The following is a 23432-nucleotide window of genomic DNA, read 5'->3' as shown; positions in this document are numbered from 1 at the left end:
AGAGGCTTCATGCAACTGTGTGTATTGAGGAGGAATTTGAAAGAAAGGGGGGATACTTGATTCAATAAGGGAGGTAGGACAAACAATGGGCAGCATGGAAGAAAGCAAAAAGCCAAGTATGGCAGAAGGGAGTACAGAAATCTGAGCAGACCAAAGAGAGTAGGATAAATCAGAGGCAAAGGCAGAGTGATGTTGAAGAGTTGCTTGAACATGAAGATGAAAAGTTTAAGAAAGCCAATGAAGGGAATCAGACAGCTGTGACACAGAACAGTGAGGAAGAAAAATGACTTTTGCATTGGTGGTTTTTAGGTTTTTATAGACTGAAGAAACAAGGTGGGAGTCTCTGAGGGCAGAGAAACAAGATGCAACAGCAAAGCAAGAGATGATCAGAACATTTATAATGACCATTACTTAGCACTGAACAGTGTCATGCTCCCCACTAACCTGTCATCAGTAGGATCAGAATCAGTTTCCTTTTCTATGGGGACATTCAACGCCTCAGCCAGCTGGGAATTGCTATCATAGACACGGTAGTGGATTGGTTGCAGTTGGTGAGCATACCATTTTGGTTTGTCACCAATCAGAGCTGGGTCAAACATGTCTGCAAGAAAAACCAGAAAAAGGAGAGTTAATTGAAATTAGTTATCTGCATTATGACAACACCGAGAGGCCCCAATTAAATGGAGCCATATTATGCTATACACTATGAACCAATATAGGAACAGAGAATCCCAGTCCTGAGGAGCTTACAGCTTGCAGTCAGGCAAGACACAAATAGGTGAAACAAACAACAGAGAGTAACAGTAACAATAATTCAACAGAAACCCACGACCAACTGGGACAAGGAGATTTCAGTTCATGGGCCCTTATGGGAAAAGAAGGTCCCTCCCACAGCAAGAATAGGCTCTGCTGATGGAGCAGTATGTTGCTTGGCCAACTTCTTTCCCAGTAGTATCTCCATATTAGAAGCTTCTGCTTTAGACAGGATGAAAGGAAAGACAGTACCAGGACTTACTGTTGTGGATCCTTTGAAAAGCATAGTTAGTTGGATTGAGTGACCACTCTCCGAAGTACTCCACTGCTTGTGTCCTAGACAGCTTGTCTGCGAAAGCTGTTTGCTTTGGCCTAGATGCAAGAAAGGAATTGGCCTGAAAGGCCACCACGGGCCGGGGGAAGAGACGAAGAGTGCGGGTGTGCATCTGGAATCCCTGCAAAACGTTTGGTGAGTTGAAGAATCTTACCATAGCCACCCTAAGAAGGAAATAAATGGTAGTATGTCAGCTGCAGACATGAAACCTCAAAGGGGAGGGCACAGACAGGGCCTTTAAAAGTTACAGAACAGACATTTCCACCCAGGAATGTTTCCCAAAAGGAAAAGTGATAAAAGGTAGGACTGGGAACATGTGACTCCCATTGGGAGCAGGGGTTCTCTCAAACTGCTTTAGTTTAAATTTCCTTTCCTTCTCAGCAGGTGCTCTGTACACACAACTGATACAATGCCTGTCAGCCCAACCAGCTACATCTGGCACAGAAGCCACTTTAGAGCTGATTATCCCTTATAGTAGCCAGTAGAGTTGTTATTAAGAAGACAGGTTTCTGTGGGTTACATTTGTTACAGCGACTATGGCTGGATGGAAAGAAGCTAATACACAGGTGTGAGTTAATCTGAACTCACACTGTTAAGCTGCTGAGGCCCGCGGAAGGCAGCTAAGGTAAACTGAGGGAAATGCAGGAAATGAACACATCACTTTGGTGTCTTAGTCATCATACAATTGATTAACAAACCCATATTTTCTTTCTTTTCTGTCATTTCTAATTGATAAGCCCCTAGCCTAGAGCAGAATTTCTTATTAGCAGCCTGTAAAAACACAATCTTGCACTTTGTCCTATTAAATTTCCATCCCATTCTATTACGCCAGCACTTACAGACATCCAATATTCTGATCTTCCACTGTAGTGACAATACCTTCCAGCTTTGTGTCAGCAGAAAATTTGATTAGCATATTCTTACTTTTCATGCCAAGGTCATTAATGAAACTGTTAAACAACACTGGTCCCAAAAGTCACTACAAGGACCTCCACTATTGCCTTCCTTCCAGCCCGACAGTTCTCCTTTCACTCTCTACTTTATCCAGTTCCTTTTCTACCTTGCAGTTCTTGAATTAATCCCTACCTCTCTAACTTATCTAATATTTTCCCCATGTGGTATTATATCAAATGCTTTACTGAGATTCAGATGGGATAGATCTACTGCATTTCTCTTATCTAAAAACATCAATTAACTTAACAAAAGAAAGTTATCAAATTAATCTGGCATGATCTACCTTTGCTAAATCCATGTTGCAATTTCTCCTATTTTCCATTTACCTCCATTATTCTTTCCATCTAAATTTATTCCAGAGTCTTGCATATTATTGAGATCAAATTAGTAGGTCTGAATTTGCCTGGATTACTTAATTTCACTTTCTTAAATATAGATATATTTGCTATTCTGCTGTCATATTATACCACTCCCATCTCTTAGATTTTTTAAAAATCTTTGCTGCCAGACTAGCAATTTCGTATTTTTTTTCAGCATTCTGGGAGGGAAATTATCCAGTCCCCTCATCTTCAGCCCTCTGAGTTTTGCTTCCCTTTGGACATGGTCATTTCCATAAATTCATTATCATTAGCAATCCTGCCTTTGCTCCCATGTTCTACATCATCATCCTCAGTGAGCCTCTGACACAAACTCCATGGTAACCACTGCCTTGACACATTTATTAGGAGAGAACTTTTTTTGGGGAGGGGGGGCTAACATTCAGTGTTCATCTGAAGGACAGAGATACAGACTGGCTCACAACATGGCACACTCAGAAATCTCTGCATTTCTCTCTCAAGTGTGAACCTTATGGAAATTCAGCATGTAGATGCGTGGTCAGTCTCACCTGGTGGCCACATCCACAGAGTCCACATCATTTCCATAGATCAGGGGGTTGAATTCTGTGGAAGGGGTGGATTGTATGCCATTCTGAGGTCTTCCCATGAGCAGCGGGATCTCCTGTCCCTCATGGAACTTCTCTAGGTTAAGAATGGGCTGGGTATTCAGACTCATGCTGGCCAAGGCCTGAGAAGCAATAGGTCACATGCACAGTCAGCAAGAAATCACTATTCAGCCAAGAATATCAAGAGTAGAGCTGCCATGACTCCTGAGCAATCACAGTCCTTGTACCAGGTTCTAGTGTGCTCCCAGGAGTATGCCTACGTTAGTCTCTGTCCCCCACTCAGTCAAAAGAGAAATTCCTGTGTTGGACTGCCTTTGCTGAATTGTCCTATCAACCTCCTCACTGATTACATGGTCCTGGGAACAGCAAACACAGTCAGATCTCTGAATGGCTGATAAAAGTGAAAACAAATCCTTCTAATAGTTCAAAACCTGTCACAGGGTCAGGGCATTCAGCATTCTGGATCCCAGCAGCTTGTTGGAGATTTATTCCTATCTTCAGTAGGCAGAAATATACTACTTAGATCCAAATTGGTATCTTGACTAATAGCCAGTAAAGTCTGTAATTCAGGGCCATAAACCTATAGTCTTCAGTTTCTCACCTGGGTAAGCTCTGTGCCTTTCTATAGAATTAGTGTTACCCCTAGCCTGACAGCATCATCTTAAAAGTGCACTTGAAGTAGTAAAGGTCTAACTTCCTAGCCTTATAACCAGTTTGGTCCCAAATCTCCCCCATTTCTTTTCCTGCTCATTAAGTCTTCTCCTCTAGCCACCCTTCCAAAAGTCAGTAAGTAAAGCTCAGAAGAAGAATAAAATACATGGAAAGTTGAGGGGAAAAGAGTAAAATAAAGAACCTTGTTGTCAGGCGTGAGCAGCTGTTGCTGAGTGATTGCAGTCATGCTAACCAGACACTGGAGGCAAGATGGATGATCACATGACAACATCAACGGCCAATCAGAGCCAAGACGAACACATGACCACAGACAGATGAAGAAAAAAAAACCTATTACTACCAAATATCACAGATGAGAAATAAAATAAAAGGGACCCCAATCAATGCAATTCCTAAAAGAAGCCAGCATGCTTCATCCCCACACATCTGCTCCCCACTAGACCCTCCTCCTTCCCAGAAAATGATAGCATTCCAGTTCCAAGAGAAATTTTTCCAATAAGAATTTTTCCAATAAGAATTTAAAAACTGCTCTGCATGAATATTAATGACTGTATGACATTCTATGTAAGGGTTAGGTGTTAACCTCAGTGTTGGCCAAAAGTTTCTCCTTTTCACATTGCTGTGTGCCAGCTGATAGTCATCCTTTTCCTGCCCCTGGTGGTGGTGACTTTGAGATATGTTTTGTGCTTAGTTGATTGCTTTGGAATCTTTGGACAGAAATTGCTAAAGAAATATCAAATTTTAATCCACTAATGTTCAACCTCTCCCTAGCGTTTGGGAGTTTTGTAGAATAGACACAGAACTGTGGGGAAAAACAGGTCTTAGGGTAGCAAATATAGTTTCCACTGTAGGATCATTTTCTGGTGAAAGCAGCAGGGCATCTTGGGGTCTACAAAAGATTATACAAATTGTTCTGGGGTGGAATAGCAGCCCTCACCAACACACTCTATCTTCAGGTAGTGCATGCAGCATATAGGAGGAGAAAAATAGAAATAAAGAGAAAATCTGCTTGACTGGATCTACCAACCCTGTCCCAAGCTGATTAATGGCTTAATGGGACCTGAGAGAAGGCATCAGGATAGGACCTCAGCTACGGAAAGAGGGGAAAGATAATAGAGAGGGGGATGTGTCAAGTATGATCCTAAAACCAGCAATGTGTGCTCCAAGAAAAGGCCTGGAGCTTTTACACAGGTAAAAACAAGATGTGGGGTATCAAATAGACACCAAACTGCAGCAAGAGACAGAATGTGGATGATATGTCAAAGGGTCCCTCTGGTGGCCAAATATACTCACTGATACTTTAAAGTACCCAGTGATTTCACTCTTTTTCCCCACCCACTCGCTACTCTAAAGGAGAGGTGAAGCGAGCAGTTTCTGAAAACTCAGCATCTATATGGCTACTGCAAAGAAAATCCTGCAAGGCCTGATCTTAGTGCACAGGTCAACTGACTCGGGCTAGGCTGCTAGGCTAAAAAAAAAGCTATGTAGATGTCCCAGTTCAGGCTGGAGCCCAGGCTCTGAAACACAGAGAGATGGGAAAATCTCAGATCCCAGTCTGCAACCCAAGTGGAAACACCTATATTGCTATTTTTAACCTGGCAGCCCAAGCACCTCGAGCTCAAGTCAACTGACTGGGGTTCTAAAACAGTGCCAAGGGTTTCTCTTAGTGGTATACACACTCCTTAAGCAAAAAAATCTGAGGAAGTGGGTCTGGCCCACGAAAGCTCATCATCTAATAAACCATCTTGTTAGTCTTTAAAGTGCTACATAGTCCTGTATTTTGTTTCAGCTACACCAGACTAACACAGCTACATTTCTATCACCCTTAAGCAATTGTTATTACATCAGAACATTTGTTTCCTATCTTTTAATCAATTACTGGTCTATAAGTCGACTTTACCTCTTACCCCCATGACTGCTTACTATGCTTAAGAAACTTGGATAAGGGACTGGAAAAATCTTTGTCCACATCTGTTAACCCCCTTGAAAGAATTCTTATAGATTGGTCAGGCATGCTTTTTCTTTATAAAAGGTCCTTTGACTTCCTTGACAAATCATGTTCATCTGTCTCTCTAGTTCAATACTTTTTTAAACCAATTTCCCCAGTACTGAAGTTAGGTTTACTAGCTTGTAAGTGCCAGCGTTGTCTCTGGACCCTATTTTTTGAAATGGTATCACCTTAGCTATCCTGCAATCATCTGGTACAGAATCTGATTTACATGATAGGTTACATACCACACTCATATTTGAATTCCTTCAGAACTCTTGGGTGAATACCATTTGGTCCTGGTGACTTAATACAATTAATTGTTTCAAATTTTCTTCCAAAACATCCTGTATTGTCACCTCAATCTGTGTCAGTTCCTTCAGTTGCATCCTTCAGTTGTGCCATTCTAAAAAGAGTGGTTCTGGTGTAGGAATCTCCCTTACATCCTCTGCAATGAAGACTGATGCAAAGAATTCATTCAACTTTTCCACAATGGGCTTGTCTTCTTTGTGTGCTTCTTTTGCACCTCAAATGTCCAGTGACCCCATTGACTGTTTAGCAGGCCTTCCTGCTTTTGATATACTTAATGTTTTTGCTGTTATTTTTTCAATCTTTTGGTAGTTGCTCCTCAAATTCCTTTATGTCCTTCCTATTTATACCTTTACACTTGACTTGCCAAAATTTATTCTCCTTTCCGTTTTCCTCACTAGGATTTGACAACCAATTTTTAAAGGATGTCTTTTTATGTCTTCTTCTTTTACTCTGTTTAAGCCATGGTGGCATTTTTTGGTTCTCTGGTTGTTTTAATCTGGGACATACATTTAAACTGAGCTTCTATTATGGTATATTCAAAAAGATTCCATATAGTTTGTAGGCATGTCACTCTTATAACTGTTCCTTGTAATTTCAATTAAACTAGCTTCCTCAGTTTTGTGTAGCTTCCATTTCTGAAGTTAAATGCTATTGTGGTAGGCTTGTCTGATATTCCACCCCACAAAAAAAAATGTAATTATATTATGATCAATATTACTAAGCAATTCATCTATATTCACAGCAGAAGATCCTATGGCCCTCTTATGACTAAATCAGGAATTCTCTCTCCCCCTGTGAGATCCAAACCTGCAGTGTTGTTATTTATGTGCTCTCACCTGTGCGCGGGGGGAAAGAACCTACCAGACACCCTCCGGAAGAGCACTCTGAAGAAATAAGCATTTTAAACAGACAAAATGAGAAATTTCCAACCCCAAACTTTCCTAATCCAAGCAGGAAGGAGGGGGGGAGAGAGATAGCAAACAGAAAAACAACTGAAGATGATCTCTGGGGAGATGTATAAATACGGAGCTCTGCAAACAAGACAATAGCCTCAGGCTTGGGTCATTCTGGAAGGAGCACTAATTGGGAAGGAACCATATGGTGTATGGGTCTCAAGGAACTATATTCCTACAGTTTTGTAATTTAGCTGTCCATGCTGACAGAGCAGGAGGCCTCCCCAAGCCAAGTGGTTAGCTGACTGAGAGGCAGTTGCCCGAACAAGAGGGATCTTCTAGTGCTCTGCTTTCTCTACCCAAAGTCAGTCTCAAATGTCTGTCACCATGATATCCAAGCGCCAAAAGGCTCTTTTTAGAATGTTCTATGCTAAACCCAGTGATCTGCACAGCTGCTCAGTTACGTAGATCAACATCTGCTGAGTTGAGGCAGTCTAGCTAGTTTGATGCCCAATACTCACCAGATCACTGGAGTGGCTACTTACCTGTTTCAGGTGTTTTTTAAGCTCTAAAGCCTCTGGCTCTGGTAGGACTGGCAAAGACTCTGCATTCGTAGGAACAATCACCTGGAATTAAACAGCAGAACAATTCTCAATAGCAGCTGCCTTAAGGGTGGAGTTCTGTGCTTTATGAGACTTGATAGGGACCAAAGAACAGAGACTGCAGACTTATATGGGAAAAGTACTTTGATTTTCACCCCCTTGGGGTTAGAAAGGAGTTATTTTTCCTTTCATAGCAGAAAATTCAAACTTTTCTTAACCCACTCTCAATGTTCAGACTCCCAGTTTAGAGGATGTTACATATATTTCCCTTTAAGCAGCATTGTTGATGCCATGATGTAGTTACTTATATGGTCCTCTTTGAATTATCACACGAAATGCTGCAGGAAGACTCTTAGATCTAATTCCCTCTCTGCTGCAAAGGCTGTAAAAAATAGGGTCCTGATTGCCAAGTAGACAATATGGTTTTATAACTCTTTTGAGGGTTTATTATCCTTCTGCAATTGCTCACAAAACAGACAGACTGACTGGTTTAAATATGCCCTAGCTGTTAAATCATTATAATAGAAATAATGTAACTTAAGAAAAAATAAATTCCATTCAAAAGTGATTTGCAGCTGAAATAATAGGAAGGGTATGAGAAAGATGACCTCAAGACAGAGCCTAGGAAGCCATGCAGTAAAAGCATTAGGAGTAGAAGCTGAAAGCATGTGACTTCAGTCATGTGTGCACTTGGGCATGTGTACTGCATTTCTCAAATCCACCATGGACACTGGGGTTTCCACTGAATTGTGCCCTCTTATCAAAACCAAAGGTTCCAGAGCATGGGTCACTCACCTTATTGGTATCCAGGTCAACAAGCCACACATCATCAGGCATTTTAAAGTCTAGTTTGTAAAGGAAGAAGCTGGCTGGGACTCCAATGATGTAGGGTGTAGGGGCCAAGAGTAACTAAAGAGGACAAAATGAAAGAAAAAGGGATCTGTATTGGTAACATGCACACATTCCCTCCCAAGTACAGTAAAACTCAAATAGTCCGGCATCCAATTGTACAGCACTCCCAATAGTCTGGTATCAAAATGGCAAGAACCTAGTGGTTTTTTAGTGTTTAAGTGAACAATTTACAGATTGTATTAGTGTTGAAGTGTATAATTTTTGTGTTTAAAATGAATAAAGTGCTGTATTAAGTATTTTAAGTTACTGTATTAATAGTTTAAGTGATTAGCCAGTGCTACACACAACTGTACATAGTATCCTCTGCTTTCTGTATTCAAAGGCTTCACAACAATAATGGTGAGTACTGCACTGTACATTTATTCTTTCATTCTATGACTAAATTTATGTATTAAAAAACACTTTATATACAGTATATACTGTATATGTATATAACCAGCTTATAGTACCTCCTGATAGTCCGGCATATCCGGTAATCCGGCACCACTAGGTCCCAGAGGTTCCAGATTATCGGAAGTCTACTGTACATTGTCTACAATCCAGTTATAGAAGAGGGGAGAAGAGACAAGGTACCAGTGAGTTATCACAGCAGGTATCCATCCCAGAGCTCTCACACAGAGTCCAATAAAGGGACACAAGAAGAACAAAAACCAAAGGCTCTAGAGAAGAAGGAATGCAATTTTCCCGACAATCATCTAGAATGGACAAGCTTTCCTTTGGTGAAGTAATCAGCCCCTTTGGAAGGGAAAATGGTTTAGAAGAAAGCCAACAGCTTGCTGCTCTACTCATGGGCCCAATGGGGAAAAAGTTTACAGCAGAGCCAAAGCCAGACAGGGAAGAAGTCACAGACACAGACAGGCACTGCACAAACACAGAGTCTGAATTAATTTTGTACTGACTGAAGGTGCAGATTCAGCTGCTTGGGGAATGAAGAAGTTTTTTAAAAAACCATTTCAAGCGGCTGGTGTCTCTAAGACTGCACAGGCAATGAAGAAAAATATTTTTAAATCTAAAATGAAAAAAATATGCAGAGATATGGGATTTTTTTTCTGATAGCAGAAGCTGCAGAGGAGAAGGTTCTCTCATCTACAATGACGAGATACATGAGAGGACCAAAATAATATCATGTTTTTATTGACTTGAAGCAGATTGAAGCCAATCACGTGGAGATGGAGCCTTTTATTCCCTAAAAATACCAGTTCACTCCACAGTAGACAGAGTTCTTACTACAGAAGAATTCAGGACAGAGCTGAAGTTGCAGCAGATGAGGGGCTGATGTAATAATGAAAAGTACCTGTTCTGCAGAAGCCATGCAGGTGGGGAGCAGTGGGATCACTGGGAACATGTACTCTAGCGGATAGATCATAGCCACAAACGCCATCACAGACATGGAGAGAGCATTATAGTCCCGGGACTGCAGCACCACCTATGGCCAAGAAAATTCTGTTAGCAGCACATCTATCATTCATCCAAGCCATGGATCCTCACAAAGGAACTCAAGCTCCAATATAAACTTCACCCTTTCCTGATGCTTCCCCAGATTACGTGAGACCTTACTCTTGTCTCCGTGTAACTTGGCTATTAGATGGGATGACCATGCAACAGCTAGTCTTTTCACAAACAAATCTCTGAATACTGTGCAGAGAGAGCAAGAGCCTCCCAGATTAGAACCTCAAGTAGGGCCTTCCCACATGCAAACTGTTCCTAAAACTGCAGAAGGACATCATACCCACCAAGATTATTAGTTTTCTAATGGGCTTTTTACCATATAGACCAACCAACCAAAAGCATATCCAAACATCTTTTCCCTCTCACCTTGTGCTCCAGAAGGATGCAGGACAGCACCTGCAAACAAGCATCCACTCCCAAAAGTTCCAAGGGCAGATGCAAGGGGAAATCCACCAATGTAAAGCGGGAAGGGTCAGGAAGAGCAAACGTCAAAGCTGGTTGCAACTCATGTGGTAAGACTTCCACATCAACTCGCTTCTGGCCTGCAACAGGCACAGGTGAGCGGAGCAAGCGATAAATCCAGGCCTCTATCTCACGCAGGTCATGTAACAATGCACTGGATTTTTCTTCCACTAGGAGAGCACCTGTGAAAATCCGCCACATCGTATCCCTGTGTGGAGAGAACGACAAGTTTAACACAGTGCCATATTCTGCAGTTGCTCCACTTCAAATCTTAACAGGCTCCTCAATGGAAGATGACCCAAGGACTATGAGGTAGCAGAAAATGATGTAATACAGTTCTCACTGTCCAGCCAAGGAAAAGGAAGAGATAGTAAAGTTTTAAATTACTCTGTTAATGCAAAAGCACTAGGAGCATAATTCTTTCTGTGTTGAGAATAGTCACAGCTGTACCACTTTAGACTAGGATCTCATGAGATCTCATTAGCAAAACAGGGTCCACATTACTAAAGAAACCCCAGAGCAGAATTCAGTTAGGTGGCACTCTCTAAGAGACTGCAATGAACCAAATGTCCTGGCACAGTGTTATTAAACTCTGTGCTCCCAAGGGCAACAAAACATGAGCCAGAATCATTAAAAATCCCAATACATTATTCAGAAGAATATTGGGATCCTGGCAACATGCTCAAATTCAAATTCAGGCTATTGTCTAAGGTCACTGTGATCACCTAGTCTGACTTCCTATATATCAAAGGCCTCAGAATGTCCACCAAATAATTCATAGAATATGGCTTTAAAAAAAATCCAATCTAAAAGATTGGTAAAATTGTTCCAAAGGTTAATTACTCTCATCTTTGAAAATGTACATCTCATTTCCAGTCTGAATTTGTCTAGCGTCAACTTCCAGCCACTGGATCATGTTTTACCATCTCTGTTAGACTGAAGAGCCAATTATTACATATTTCTTCCTCATACTCCCTCTTCACTTCCTGCCCATTCTCGTCCTCACTCCCCAAATCTGCTGTTCAGCATTTTTAATGTTTGAATGGCCATTCCCTACCACCATGGAACCTTTCAGCTTCCATGCTCTAGCCAACCAGCAGCAGAAATTATTTCTCTCTCAAGTGAAATATAATCAGAGAAGTAACTCAAATCAGTGTGAGATTCCAGCCTTATTTTGACTCTCTGTCTACCAAAAGAAGCTCATTTTACAACTCAGGTAACTGCCAGAACCACAAACTACCATCTGAAAAATCAACCCAAGTTTTGTTTTGCCTCTGAATTACTGAGAAGGGGCAAATCCACTGATGATGAACGGAGCACAATAAAATCCATGTTATGGTTGTATATCACCTGAGAAGATTTAAAGTATAACATTATTACTAGCAGAATATTGCCCCGAGTTCAGAGATGGCCTACCTTCACCCAGAAGGTCAGGCCTGGGGCCACTAGTAAGGTATTTATAGAATTAGAAGTTAGAAATAAGAAAATATATAACCAGTGTGTGTGTGTGTCCGATGTCAGGGCAGGACTGTTCCCTATTGTATATGTTCTACCTTTTTGTAGTGAATAAACCGCTAAAGTCACACTACAGCTGCAGAAAGAGGTATTATTCCTTCCCTGCTCCGTGGTGTGATATATTTTTGCATATTCATCCTATATAATTGAGATTGTCAGTTTTCATTTCACTTTGTAAGCTCACATCTCATTTATAACAACAAACTACCCACTGCTCTCTCTTAGCCATTCCTGCTGGTGAGGTTTCTCCCTCCCATTTAACATTTACTACAGATTATTCTTCCTCAGATACATTAGCTACATTTTTCCGTACGTTAAAATGCATTGCCTTATTGTCTTGCTATTATTCTAATTTCTGTCTCTGTATCCTCCATGATCAAAATTATATCAGTCATGGTGTGCATCACCATGGCAGTCAGTGGTATCACTGTCTAGATTTAGAAATGATAGATCAGATTTTGAGTCATTAGCTTGCTATTGCCACTGTTTCATGCAGATACCCTAGAGTTTAAAATAAAATCTAATTATTGAATTTTGCAAAAATAATCACAGATCCCTCCCTCTTGCAAAGCTGAATTAGAGCAGAAACACCTCAGCACAGACAAACAGCAACCACCCCTATCATTCCCACAAACATATAGATTATTTGGAACAGAGGCTGAAGCAGCCCTTGGATCAAAGACTAGGAGAAAGGGCCTCGCCATCCCCACCCCACATACCTCTGCACCCCTCGTGGGATCCCCAGCTTCTTGCCCAGGAGCCTCTCACTGCAGCAGTCCACTAGTCTCTTCAGGATGTACAAACACTCACGGAAGGTAGAGAAGAAGGGGTAATGACTAAGGATGCAGAGGGAAGTCAGGGTGCTGTTCCTGGAGTGATGGCTGCCTTTGGCCACACGCTTACTGCGTGGTGACCGGTTCACATCTGGGGTTGACTCTGTGCTTGGTGTCTGCAATGAGGAGCCACTCTCTGAACTCTCATTGCCCACCTCCTCTTGGGCAACAGAAGCATCCCCAGGTTTGGGGGGTTTCTGTCCATCCCGAACTCGATGCCCACCAGTGCCTTCTGCTTTCTCCTTGGGCATTCGCTTCTGGAAGGAGCGGTAGAAGTTGACACAGATCCCATAACGAATTAAACCCGTATCCTTGTCTGTGAGTGTGAAGACAAAGGAGGTGTCATCTCGCAGGCTCATGCGTTTTTGCCGTACACTCAGGCATCCCTCTGGCTGACAGAAGAACACCACATCAGGAGGCAAAGGGAAATCTGCATGGTCTTCCAGAGGGTAACGTCGGAGCAGCTCAGGGGTCTGGGCCACACTATCACTGCTTGGCTGCCTATAAAGAATACAATCACACAATTACTCCTCTGGCCAATTCCAACTTAAACCTTGGCCACCCCCACATGCAACCTGTCTAGCCTATATGGAACTGCCCAGGACCACAGCAGATGGAAGGCATGGGGGACCAGAACCATCACAGGAAGGGAAAGGAATGTTTGGTGATGTCATCACTGACATGCTAAGCTACATGCCTTGGTCACCTATGAATCACTGTGACCTATGAGGATAACATACTGCAAGAGAATGTTTAGGAGCCTCTGTATCAATTATCAGGGTCAACAAATCATCATGCTGTCCTATCAGGACTTGCAAAGTGGGCCCTGGCAGCAGAAAAGTCAGACAGAGACTGGCCCAGCAGTTTGCATGGAGAACAGAGAACCACTCTAATGAGAGCATGACTAACAAACTGCTTTTGCAGAAGCATAATAAAATCATGCATAATAGAACACAAAGTTGATGTATAATGTATAAGCTTTATTAAAACTGCAGTGGCAGCATACTAGAACTAGAACCACAAACTAAAGGGTGTATAGAAAACATTTAAAAATTCTCCTAGCGAGAGAGGGAAACAGCAAGAAAGCAAAAACTGCTAGTTTTTCTTTTTAAGATAAAAAGTACATTACAAGCAATCTTTGTTCATGTACAAGGCCAGCTGAACAAACGATCCTAACTAGGGCTGTGAAGTGATTAAAAAAATTGAATAATGATTAATTGCATGCACCTCCTCTTTGAAACACTGCCATGGCATTTCAATGGGGCAGCACTCCGTGGAGCCTGCAATCAGCTGGAGTCCCCGGCTGACCTTGGGCTCAATGCAGCGCTGCCCCTTTGAAGCGCCAGAGCAGCGTTTCCAAGGGGCATCGCAAGGCGGAGCCTGGAGTCAGCTGCAGTCCCCAGCTGACCTCAGGGTCCATGCAGCGCCTTTGATGTGCTGGAGCAGCGCTTCCAAGGGGAAGCACAAGGCATTCCGTGCGGCATTTCAGCGAAACCCAGGTTCTACCCGGCACTTCCCCAGAACCCGGGGTCAGCTGGGGACTCCCCAGCTGCTCCCCATTCTGGGGAAATGCCACGGGGAGCCCGGGATCAGCTGGGCAGTTTCCAACTGACCCTGGGCTCCACAGCAGCTGCCCCTTTAAAACGCCACCTCAACACGTTTCAAAGGGGCAGTGGAGCCTGGGGTCAGCTGGGAAGTGCCCAGCTGATTCCGGGTTCTGCTGCCGTGCATAGGCCAGGATCAGCTGGGCAGTCCCCAGCTGACCCTGGGCTCCACAGTAGCTCCCCTTTAGAAACACCAGAGATGGGGTTTTAAATGAGCAGCCACACCACAGCTGATTTGCTCAGCTGTGAGGCTGCTGCCCCTTTGAAATTCTGCCTCTGCACATTTCAAAGGATCAGTGGAGCCCAGGGTCAGTTGGGGAGTCCTCAGCTGATCCCAGGCTCTGCGTTGCGCTGCCCTTTTAAAGCGCCAGAGCAGCACTTTAAAGGGGCAGTGCAGCATTACTGCCTGCGATTAATGCATTAAAAAAATTAATGCGTTAATCCTGCCCTGCATTAATCGCAGGCATTAACGCATGTGAATTGACAGCCATAATCCTAACATATATATTAAAAAGTACTTTTGTTCCCTTATTAGGAATAGCACTATACAATATATTTTTCCTTTTGATAATCTTAAAGGACATAAGTGAAAAATCTTGGCTCCACTAAAGCCAATGGCAAAATTTTAATTGACTTCAGTGGAGTCAGTATTTCACCCTGTACATTTAAAAAGATAAGTTTTAGTAACCAGGGATGCATTTTTCTATGTTTTAAATTTTGAAGTGGCATTTACACTTTGCCAAATTGCAAACAATTTTAACCTATATATGTTTAATAGAAGAATTCCCATACTGTTGTCCTATGGATTGCTGGGTGGCCCATGGAGAGTTCTCTGGTCAGACAGTGCTGTTTTTTAATTGATTCCAAACAATTTTAACCTATATATGTTTAATAGAAGAATTCCCATACTGTTGTCCTACGGATTGCTGGGTGGCCCATGGAGAGTTCTCTGGTCAGACAGTGCTGTTTTTTAATTGATTCCAGTTAATAAAGTACATTAAAACAAACTAACATTTTAAATTCTCTCCTAATATTACCTTTCCATGTGAGGTATTCCCACAAGAATATTATTGGATTATGAATGGCAAAGAAGGTAGTTCATATGATCATGGAAGGAAAGGGCATCCATGAAACAATCTCTCGGTTAAGATGTGGTCCACGCTCTAAGAAAGTCTGGAAATGCCTAACTTAATTTATGTTAAAGAAATTACTCTAGGAAGTAGTATAGTTTGGAGGACAGGTCACTGAAATGGGAGCTGGAGATCTGGCTTTGTCACTTTTGCATGACTCTGAGCATGATGCTTTCCCTTGGTACACCTTAGTTTCCCTATCTGGAAAATGGGGATAATCCTACTTATCCTTTGTAAAGTGCTTCAGGTTCTAAGGATTAAAAGTGCTAGATAAGAGCCTAGCAGTAGTATATGTTTAAAGTAAAAAAAAATCATTTTTACAAGAAGCTATGCAGATTTCAAGCTGCTCGAACAAATAGCTGTCTTAAAGAAAAGGCAAGCACAGTTTGGAAACTAAATATTTTGAACTTGAAAAAAGGCATACAGATAAATGTTTATACGTTAAACATTATCAAAATTTTAGGAGCAAGATTCTTTAAAAGTTTGTTCTTGGTTCTCGTGAAACTATATGCCATGTGATAAAGAAAATTCAAAGCATCCTGACATTGTTTTGACATAAAAATTGAAGGTAATAATTGGAACCAAAGATTTAACATAAATGTGAAGTACCAGTGGGAATCAAATAAGTTCATGTTTTTGTGGCTACACTAGTTACAGAAAGGCAGAGAGGGTCTTCCCAGACAACCATGAAAATAGAAAAGATGACCCCCAAATGACATAAAAGACCCCTGGAGCATAAAAAATTATGGACCCATAAGAGAAGGCAAGAAAATTAACTAAAGAACTCTCAGAACCAGAATCTTCCACACAGCCTTCCATTAAATACTTGCAGGGAAGTGGTGGTTGAGACAACAGATTTCTGCAAAGTATCCATTTCAAGATACCACATTCCAAGAAAAAAAAAAGAGCCTCTTGTGGAGAAAAATGCACTCTATATAGCTTCAATATTCAAGAAACTCAACTGGAAAGTTTGTGACTAAGAACAGCCATAATGGGTCAGACCAACGGTTCATCTAGTTCAGTATCCTGTCTTCCGACAGTGGCCAATGCCAGATGCCCCAGAGAGTGAACAGAACAGGGAATCATCAAGTAATCCCTCTTGTGTTGCCCATTCCTAGCTTCTGACAGAGGCTAGGGACATCATTCCTACCCATCCTGGCTAATAGCCATGGATAGATCTAACCTTCATGAATTTATCTAGTTCAGTGGTCACCAACGTTTTGGGGCTGCCAGGCGCCTGGGGGCGGGGCCACTCACGCACTGCACGTAGGGGGACGGGGCTGCTCACAGACCACATGACTGGGGGCGGGGCCAAGCACGCGCTGCACGCCCGAGGTCGGCACCGGCATGTGCCGCGATCCCGGGCAGGGGCTGCCCAGGTTCCGCGCGGCGCCCCCGGGGCCGGGGCCGGCAAGGGCATGCACGGCGCCCCCGGGGGCGGGGGTCAGGGTCAGCACCGGCACGCGCGGCGCACCTGGGGCCGGGGCCGGCCATGCGCCCGGGGCTGGCACCTGCCGCACGCCCAGGGGCGGGGCCAGCCCAGATTGCTCCACGGGCGCATGTAAAGGGCCCGGCAGGCGCCATGGCGCCCACAGGCACTGGGTTGGGGACCACGGATCTAGTTCTTTCTTGAACCCTGTTATAATGTCCTGGTCTTCACAAACTCCTCTGGCAAGGAGTTCCAAGGCCAACCATGTGCTGTGTGAAGAAAAACTTCATTTTGTTTGTTTCCTCCACTTAGGAACACTCTCATGAATAAGTACTATAAAAAGGCATCATTTAAAAAGTGGAAGTTAAATCTTAGTGAGAAAAAAAAAAGGAATTTAAATTCTGTCAAATTAAGTGTAAAAATATAATAAGAAAAGCCAAAAAGGAGTTTGAAGAACAGCTAGCCAAAAACTCAAAAAGTAATCGCAAAATTTTTAAGTACATCAGAAGCAGGAAGCCTGCTAAACAACCAGTGGGGCCTTTGGACGATCGAGATGCCAAAGCAGAGCTCAAAGATGGTAAGGTAATTGTGAAGAAACTAAATGGCTAAGGATGTTAGGGAGATTCTAAAACCCAAGCCATTCTTTTTAGGTAACAAAGCTGAGGAACTGTCCCAGATTGAGGTGTCAGAGGAGGTTTTGGAATAAATTGATAAACTTAACAGTAACAAGTCACCAGGACCAGATGACATTCACCCAAAAGTTCTGAAAGAATTCAAATGTGAAATTGCGGAACTATTAACTGTGGTTTGTAACCTATCCTTTAAATCAGCATCTGTACCTAATGACTGGAAGATTGCTAATGTGATGCCAATATTTTAAAAGGGCACTAGAGGTGATCCTGGCAATTACAGACTGGTAAGTCTAATATCAGTAGCTGGCAAATTAGTTGAAACTTAAGTTTGTACAAGCACCACAAAGGGAGTTAAATAACTTTCGCCTCCTCTCTCAATAAATAGTCAGATACCTATACCTGGAGAGGACTAATTTCTGAGAGAAGTGTGAGTAAATAAAATTAACTTCTGTTGATAAGTTACTCAGGCCACAGACGCCTTTCTAAAATAAGTCCAGTTGGCCTTGTAAACCAATAAAAAATATCTACTAATGACCAGGGCTCGACAAATTATAGAAAACCCTACTCACCAGACAAAAAGGGACTCACCATCCCCACCACATGACCCCCACCGCGCAGGTGCACGCCACCCGGAGAACGGGACAATCAGGATGGCATATTTGCTTCTGTGATGGGGTGGGGCCACTCTGCAGCAGCGAGGACAACCCGCCCTGCACTTCAACAGTGCCAACGCCCATGCTGCACGGGCAGCACAGCATTCTGACAGAGGTCTGCGCTGCTTGTTCCCGTGCGGCTGCCCAGCTGAGCGGCGTGCAGGGGGGCCGAGTCCTGGGATGGGAGCCAGAAGCAGGAGTGGGGCCGCATGTGGTCTTAGGGCGGGGTCAGATAATGCATGTATCCCTGACATCAGGGGGAGAGGCGCCGGTGCAAAAGAGTGCTGCATTCAAAAGGGGAGCAGAGGAGAGCGGAAGAGAGGAGGGAGGCGACGGAGGGAGAGGGGAGAACAGAGGAGTGAGCTAGAAGACGGCGGTGGGCAGAGGAGTGAAGGGTGAGAGCGGAGGAGAGAGGAGGGGGATGGGAGTCGGAGGAGGTCAGAGAAGCCAGGAGGGAGATGGGGAGTGGAGCAGAGAGCAGAATGTGGGGGCAGAGGACGTGAAAGGAGAATCATAGAATATTGGAAGGGACCTCGAGAGGTCAACTGAGTCCAGTCCCCTGCCCTCATGGCAGGACCAAAAACTATCTAGACCATCCCTTATAGACATTTATCTAACCTACTCTTAAATATCTCCAGAGATGGGGATTCCACAACCTCCCTGGGCAATTTATTCCAGTGTTTGACCACCCTGACAGTTAGGAACTTTTTCCTAATGTCCAACCTAAACCTCCCTTGCTGCAGTTTAAGCCCATTGCTTCTTGTTCTATCCTCAGAGGCCAAGATGAACAAGTTTTCTCTCTCCTCCTTATGACATTCTTTTTAGATACCTGAAAATGGCTATCATGTCCCCCCTCAATCTTCTCTTTTCTAAACTAAACAAACCCAAGTGGAGGTTTGTTTGACACTAAAGAGCCCCGTCTTGGGTTGCTTCCTACCTCTGCTTCTCCTTTCACATCCTCTGTCCCCATGCTCTGCTCTCTGCTCCACCCCCCGTCTCCCTCCTGCCTTCTCTGACCTCCTCCAACTCCCATCCCCCTCCTCTCTCCTCCGCTCTCATCCTTCACTCCTCTGCCCACCGCCGTCTTCTAGCTCACTCCTTTGTTCTCCCCTTTCCCTCCATTACTCTCCTCCGTCTCCTCTCCCCTCTGCCTTCCTCCACTGCTCTCCTTTTGAATGCGGAGCTCTCTTGCGCTGGTGCCTCTCCCCCTAATGTCAGGGACGCACGCACAATCTGGCCCCAACCCCGCTTCCAGCTCCCGTCCCAGAACTCGGCCCCCCTGCATGCCACTCAGCTGGGCGGCCACACCGGAGCAAGCGGCGCAGACCGCTGTCAGAACGCCGTGCTACCCATGCAGCACGGGGGTCGGCACCGTTGAAGTGCAGGGCAGGTTGCCCTCGCCACCGTGGGGCAGCTCTGCCCCGTCACAGCTCTCCAGCTGCCAAAATCTACTCGCCACAGGTGAGTGGATTTGTCGAGCCCTGCTAATGACAAATAAGTTATTTCCCTGTTTAGTCAATATAAACCTTATGCTTTAACAAGGCCTTCTCATGAGAAGGAATGAGATGGTGGGACACTATCCCATGTTTAAATCATTCACATTTGGAAATGGAAGTTTCATCCACTTAGGAACACACCCATAAATGAAGTATAGTAAAAAGATGCAAGAAATAGCTACTGAACAAACAAAAAAGTGCTAAGCCCTGATAAGAAACAAATGCTACTTGTGTATTTGACAAATACTACAAAATCAATTCTGTATTGGATAAGCACTCAGTTTTAATTGACTAAAAGTACGTTAATATTTGTATTTTATTGATACTTAATAAAAGACATTTTAAAAATAATTCTTGATTTTTCATATAAGGATATAGACAACAGCCCAAGAAATCACATAAATTAGTATTAATGAGAGAACAAATCCTAGAATTCCAACCACCAGCTGATTTGATTTTTATGGATTATTAATTATTCCTGAGGTTTCTGGATAATACATCTCTTTCTCAAGGGAAAGCCAGAGATCTAGCCTAGATTACTTGTTTTCTCATAGGATAGATTTCAAAATTACACATGGTTCCATGCATTCTAGCATTCTCTATATAGTCTGAACAGTATTTACTTGGCACTTGATGACACAACAGCAAGGGGTGTATGGTCTACAGTCCCCTCCCACTGCTAGAAAAACATAGGTGGAAGACTATTAAGTTACCTGGCCCCAACAATCACAAGGTAGTCAAGTAACTGAGGGCAGATCTTCTTCTGCACCATTGTCCTGTCCCTGTTGCTATGTCATCTCAGTAAATCTCTTGATCATTGAGCCAGCTGCCACTCATCCACTCAGCCGCTGAAGCTGCTTCAGGGAAGAAAATCCACATGGAAACTTTTGACAAGTTCAACCTGAAACCAGGAGAGAAGACAGGATCAGTGTCATACATACCAACAGCAGAGTTTTGTGTGAGGCTCTGAGGAAAGATGATAGGCAGCAGTACTTTGAGAGAAAGTCAAAGGCTGGATCCTGGATTGGCAAAAGAGCTTTGTGCTCACCCCTGGACACAGCCACATTCCCCTGGAAAGCTAAGCATCCCTATCCTCCTCAAGGGTCTGATTCCTGATCTCACTGAAAGCAAGAGTCAGAAGTTTCAGGAGTGGCCATGTAAGCATGTTTCAGCAAAAACACCGAGGAGTCCTGTGGTGCCTTGATGACTAACAAATTTATTTGAGCATAAGTTTTTGTGGCCTGAAGCCCACTTTGTCAGATGCATCTCAAAAGCTTATGCTCAAATAAATGTGATAGTCTTTAAAGTGCCACAGGAATCCCAATTGCTTTTCCTGAAAGCAATGGGACTTTTTTCATGGATTGGACCTTTCACAGCTGCTGTGTTTCATACTAACAGAAAAAGAAAGAGCACACTTATATGTAATTTTAGTCCTTTGCCTCTCTACCCTCATATATCACTTATTCATGTATAGTCTTGAGCACCCACATGTCCTGTTCCATGTGTAAGTAGTCAGAGCATTCATATTTGCTTCCCCTGTGTCCTTTCTGAATTACCAGACAGATAAGTAGTGTCTAGCAAGTGCCTTAGGCTCCATACCCGGACATTACCTCATTTAGATAAATTTAAAGTGAATTTCAGGGTTGCACACTAGAGGCTGTACTGGGGACAAACACGCAGCAGGAGTCATACTGTCATCACAGCAACAGGATTCAGAACCACAAATGGATTTTATTTATGGTCACAACAAGGTAAATTTGACTATGAGCTCCTGAGAGAAACAGCAGACCACCACACCTAAGGGTAGTGTTTATGGTGGCAGTCAGGTGAAACATTGTCGAAGCTGGTGGGCATAACAACTGCCCCTCATTCAGGATAAATGTAGAAAGCAATTATGTTCCTCTATGGAACAGACGGTGGAAACCAAAAGGTGCTACTACCTAAAACACAGACAGTTCTGGGCTTTGAGGCTACGTCTAGACTACAGGCTTTTGTCGACAGAAGTTTTGTCGACAAAGCTTCTGTCAACAAAGAGCGTCTAGACTACATCCAGTTCTGTTAACAAAGCAAGCCGCTTTGTCGACATGACAGTGTAGACGCAAAAGATAGTGTAGATGTAATAATGCCTTCTGTTGACAGAACTCTGTCGACAAAAGGCATTATTCCTCATAGAATTAGGTTTACAGCTGTTGACAAATGTGCTGAGTTCTGTCGACGTCATGTCGACAGAACTCAGCGGCAGTGTAGACACAGGTATAGTTTTGTCGACAGAGTTGCCAGTTGCCACTGAGTGTCATTGTCTTATTTTATATTACATAATATGTGCCCCTTATTTTGGATATCATGGCCACAGACCATAATGATGATGCCATAAATCTATCCCTATTTTACTTCAGCATAATTTAGTTTTTCCAGGGGAACCCCAGTCTATACTTGCTTTCACACACACACAAAAGAAGTGCCAGCGGGGCTTATTCCAAATTAAGTACACTCTAAGTCAAATAAGTCTTCACTTTTTTAGTTACTTGATTGAAGCCATTTTTTTTAGTGATTTAAATTATGATTTAAATCAATCCATCCTGCCCTGATCATTGCAGTACATGTCATTTTGCGAATGTCTGTATGTCTCCTTACTTGTCCACAATGGACACGATCTCTTCAATATGAATTTGGTCAAGCAGGGCCCGCAGCTTTGATCCCTCATTATTAACTGAACTAAGACTCCTTGTGTCTCATATTTTTCAGCCTGAATATCCCAAGACAGGTATCTACGAGACTATAGTCTACGGCACATGTATGTCATGACTAGCTAGTTGCATGTGTGTGTGATCGCTACATAATTCAAAGGGAGAAGAAGGGGGTGTTAGAGATACAACATTCACTTAGCACGGGGTAGTTTAGCCCCATAAGTATGTTTGTAATTTTAGTATAATTTCACCGAAGTTCTGTTTTCTCTTTCCATCAATTCCCATCTGAGGGCACACAGTTTTAAAGTGGGTCAGTGCACTTCTTGCAGTTATTTTTCCCACTGATTTGACTGATAGAGTTTAGTGCAAAATAAATGCCACAACAGGCACAGAAGACAAACTCCCATTTCTCATATTAGTTTTCAATTTTGGCTGCATACAATATTTGTACTAACATTTAACAGTCTGCTTAATAGAAATTTTGTCTTTAAACAGTGCCCAGTACAATAGGGCCCCATCCATTTGGGACATCTAGTACTACCGCAATCTAACAAATGAGCACAAGGAACTGATAGTTCTTGTGTTTTTGTCACAGTTGTGCAACTGAGCTGAGAATATCCCAATACTGGGTGCCCTAGGGTGGCGCTTGCCAGAATGTAGAGCAGTCTTTAAAGGCAGAGTTGGAAGTAGTTGCTGCATCAGTGCAACAATGCTTCCCTTGGTGTTGTCCTCCACCCTTTCAGGGCAACGGGGCAGGTAAAGGATATGTACCTTCACAGAAGATAGCACTATCTGGGGGCAGGTCTGTAAGTGGATAGAATTTGTTTTAAAACCATTGCAGAGATGCCGGATACAGATAGCGGCAACACATTTGTCTAGTGCAGTGGTGCTTAACCTTTTTTAATTCATGATCCCCATGGCCGGGAACATTTTTGGAAAAAAAAATGCTGGGAACATTGTGTTGTGGCCCCTTTAATTTTAGGCGCCAGAACGCTCCCCTGCCACATCTACATCGGGCGCCGAACCAGGAAAAGAAAATGGCGGCCAGCCCAGATCAAAGTGCTGCAACCCCCCAGGAAGACAACCGCAAGACCCACAGGTTGTGCAGCACTGGTCTAGTGCAGTTGAACCATAGCAGGCACAGTACCAACTAAGAGAAAAATCCAATGAAATACATACA

General features: G+C 43.2%; 1 protein-coding gene across 29 annotated transcripts in view; it reads right to left on the bottom strand.

Annotated features, from left to right (window-relative positions):
• MADD (MAP kinase activating death domain) overlaps positions 1 to 23432 on the bottom strand; it is a 135710-nt gene that overhangs the window by 95637 nt on the left and 16641 nt on the right. For 18 of the 29 annotated variants that reach the window (XM_075927624.1, XM_075927623.1, XM_075927633.1 and 15 more), the window contains exons 2-11: positions 20279 to 20466; positions 12508 to 13122; positions 10178 to 10481; positions 9657 to 9788; positions 8246 to 8359; positions 7394 to 7474; positions 3838 to 3894; positions 2928 to 3106; positions 1016 to 1251; positions 445 to 601 (exon numbers count right to left, since the gene is read on the bottom strand). In XM_075927624.1, coding sequence (XP_075783739.1) covers positions 445 to 601; positions 1016 to 1251; positions 2928 to 3106; positions 3838 to 3894; positions 7394 to 7474; positions 8246 to 8359; positions 9657 to 9788; positions 10178 to 10481; positions 12508 to 13122; positions 20279 to 20337 — 1934 coding nt within the window. In that variant the 5' untranslated portion in view covers positions 20338 to 20466. The remainder of the gene's footprint in view (positions 1 to 444; positions 602 to 1015; positions 1252 to 2927; positions 3107 to 3837; positions 3895 to 7393; positions 7475 to 8245; positions 8360 to 9656; positions 9789 to 10177; positions 10482 to 12507; positions 13123 to 20278; positions 20467 to 23432) is intronic. The other 11 variants (XM_075927629.1, XM_075927631.1, XM_075927636.1 and 8 more) reach the window with 1 other exon arrangement.

The sequence above is a fragment of the Pelodiscus sinensis genome, chromosome 4 (genome assembly GCF_049634645.1).
Source record: "Pelodiscus sinensis isolate JC-2024 chromosome 4, ASM4963464v1, whole genome shotgun sequence".
Classification (NCBI taxonomy): Eukaryota; Metazoa; Chordata; order Testudines; family Trionychidae; genus Pelodiscus; species Pelodiscus sinensis.
The sequence above is the reverse complement of the archived record's forward strand: the minus strand, read 5'-3'. Positions and strand labels throughout refer to the sequence as shown.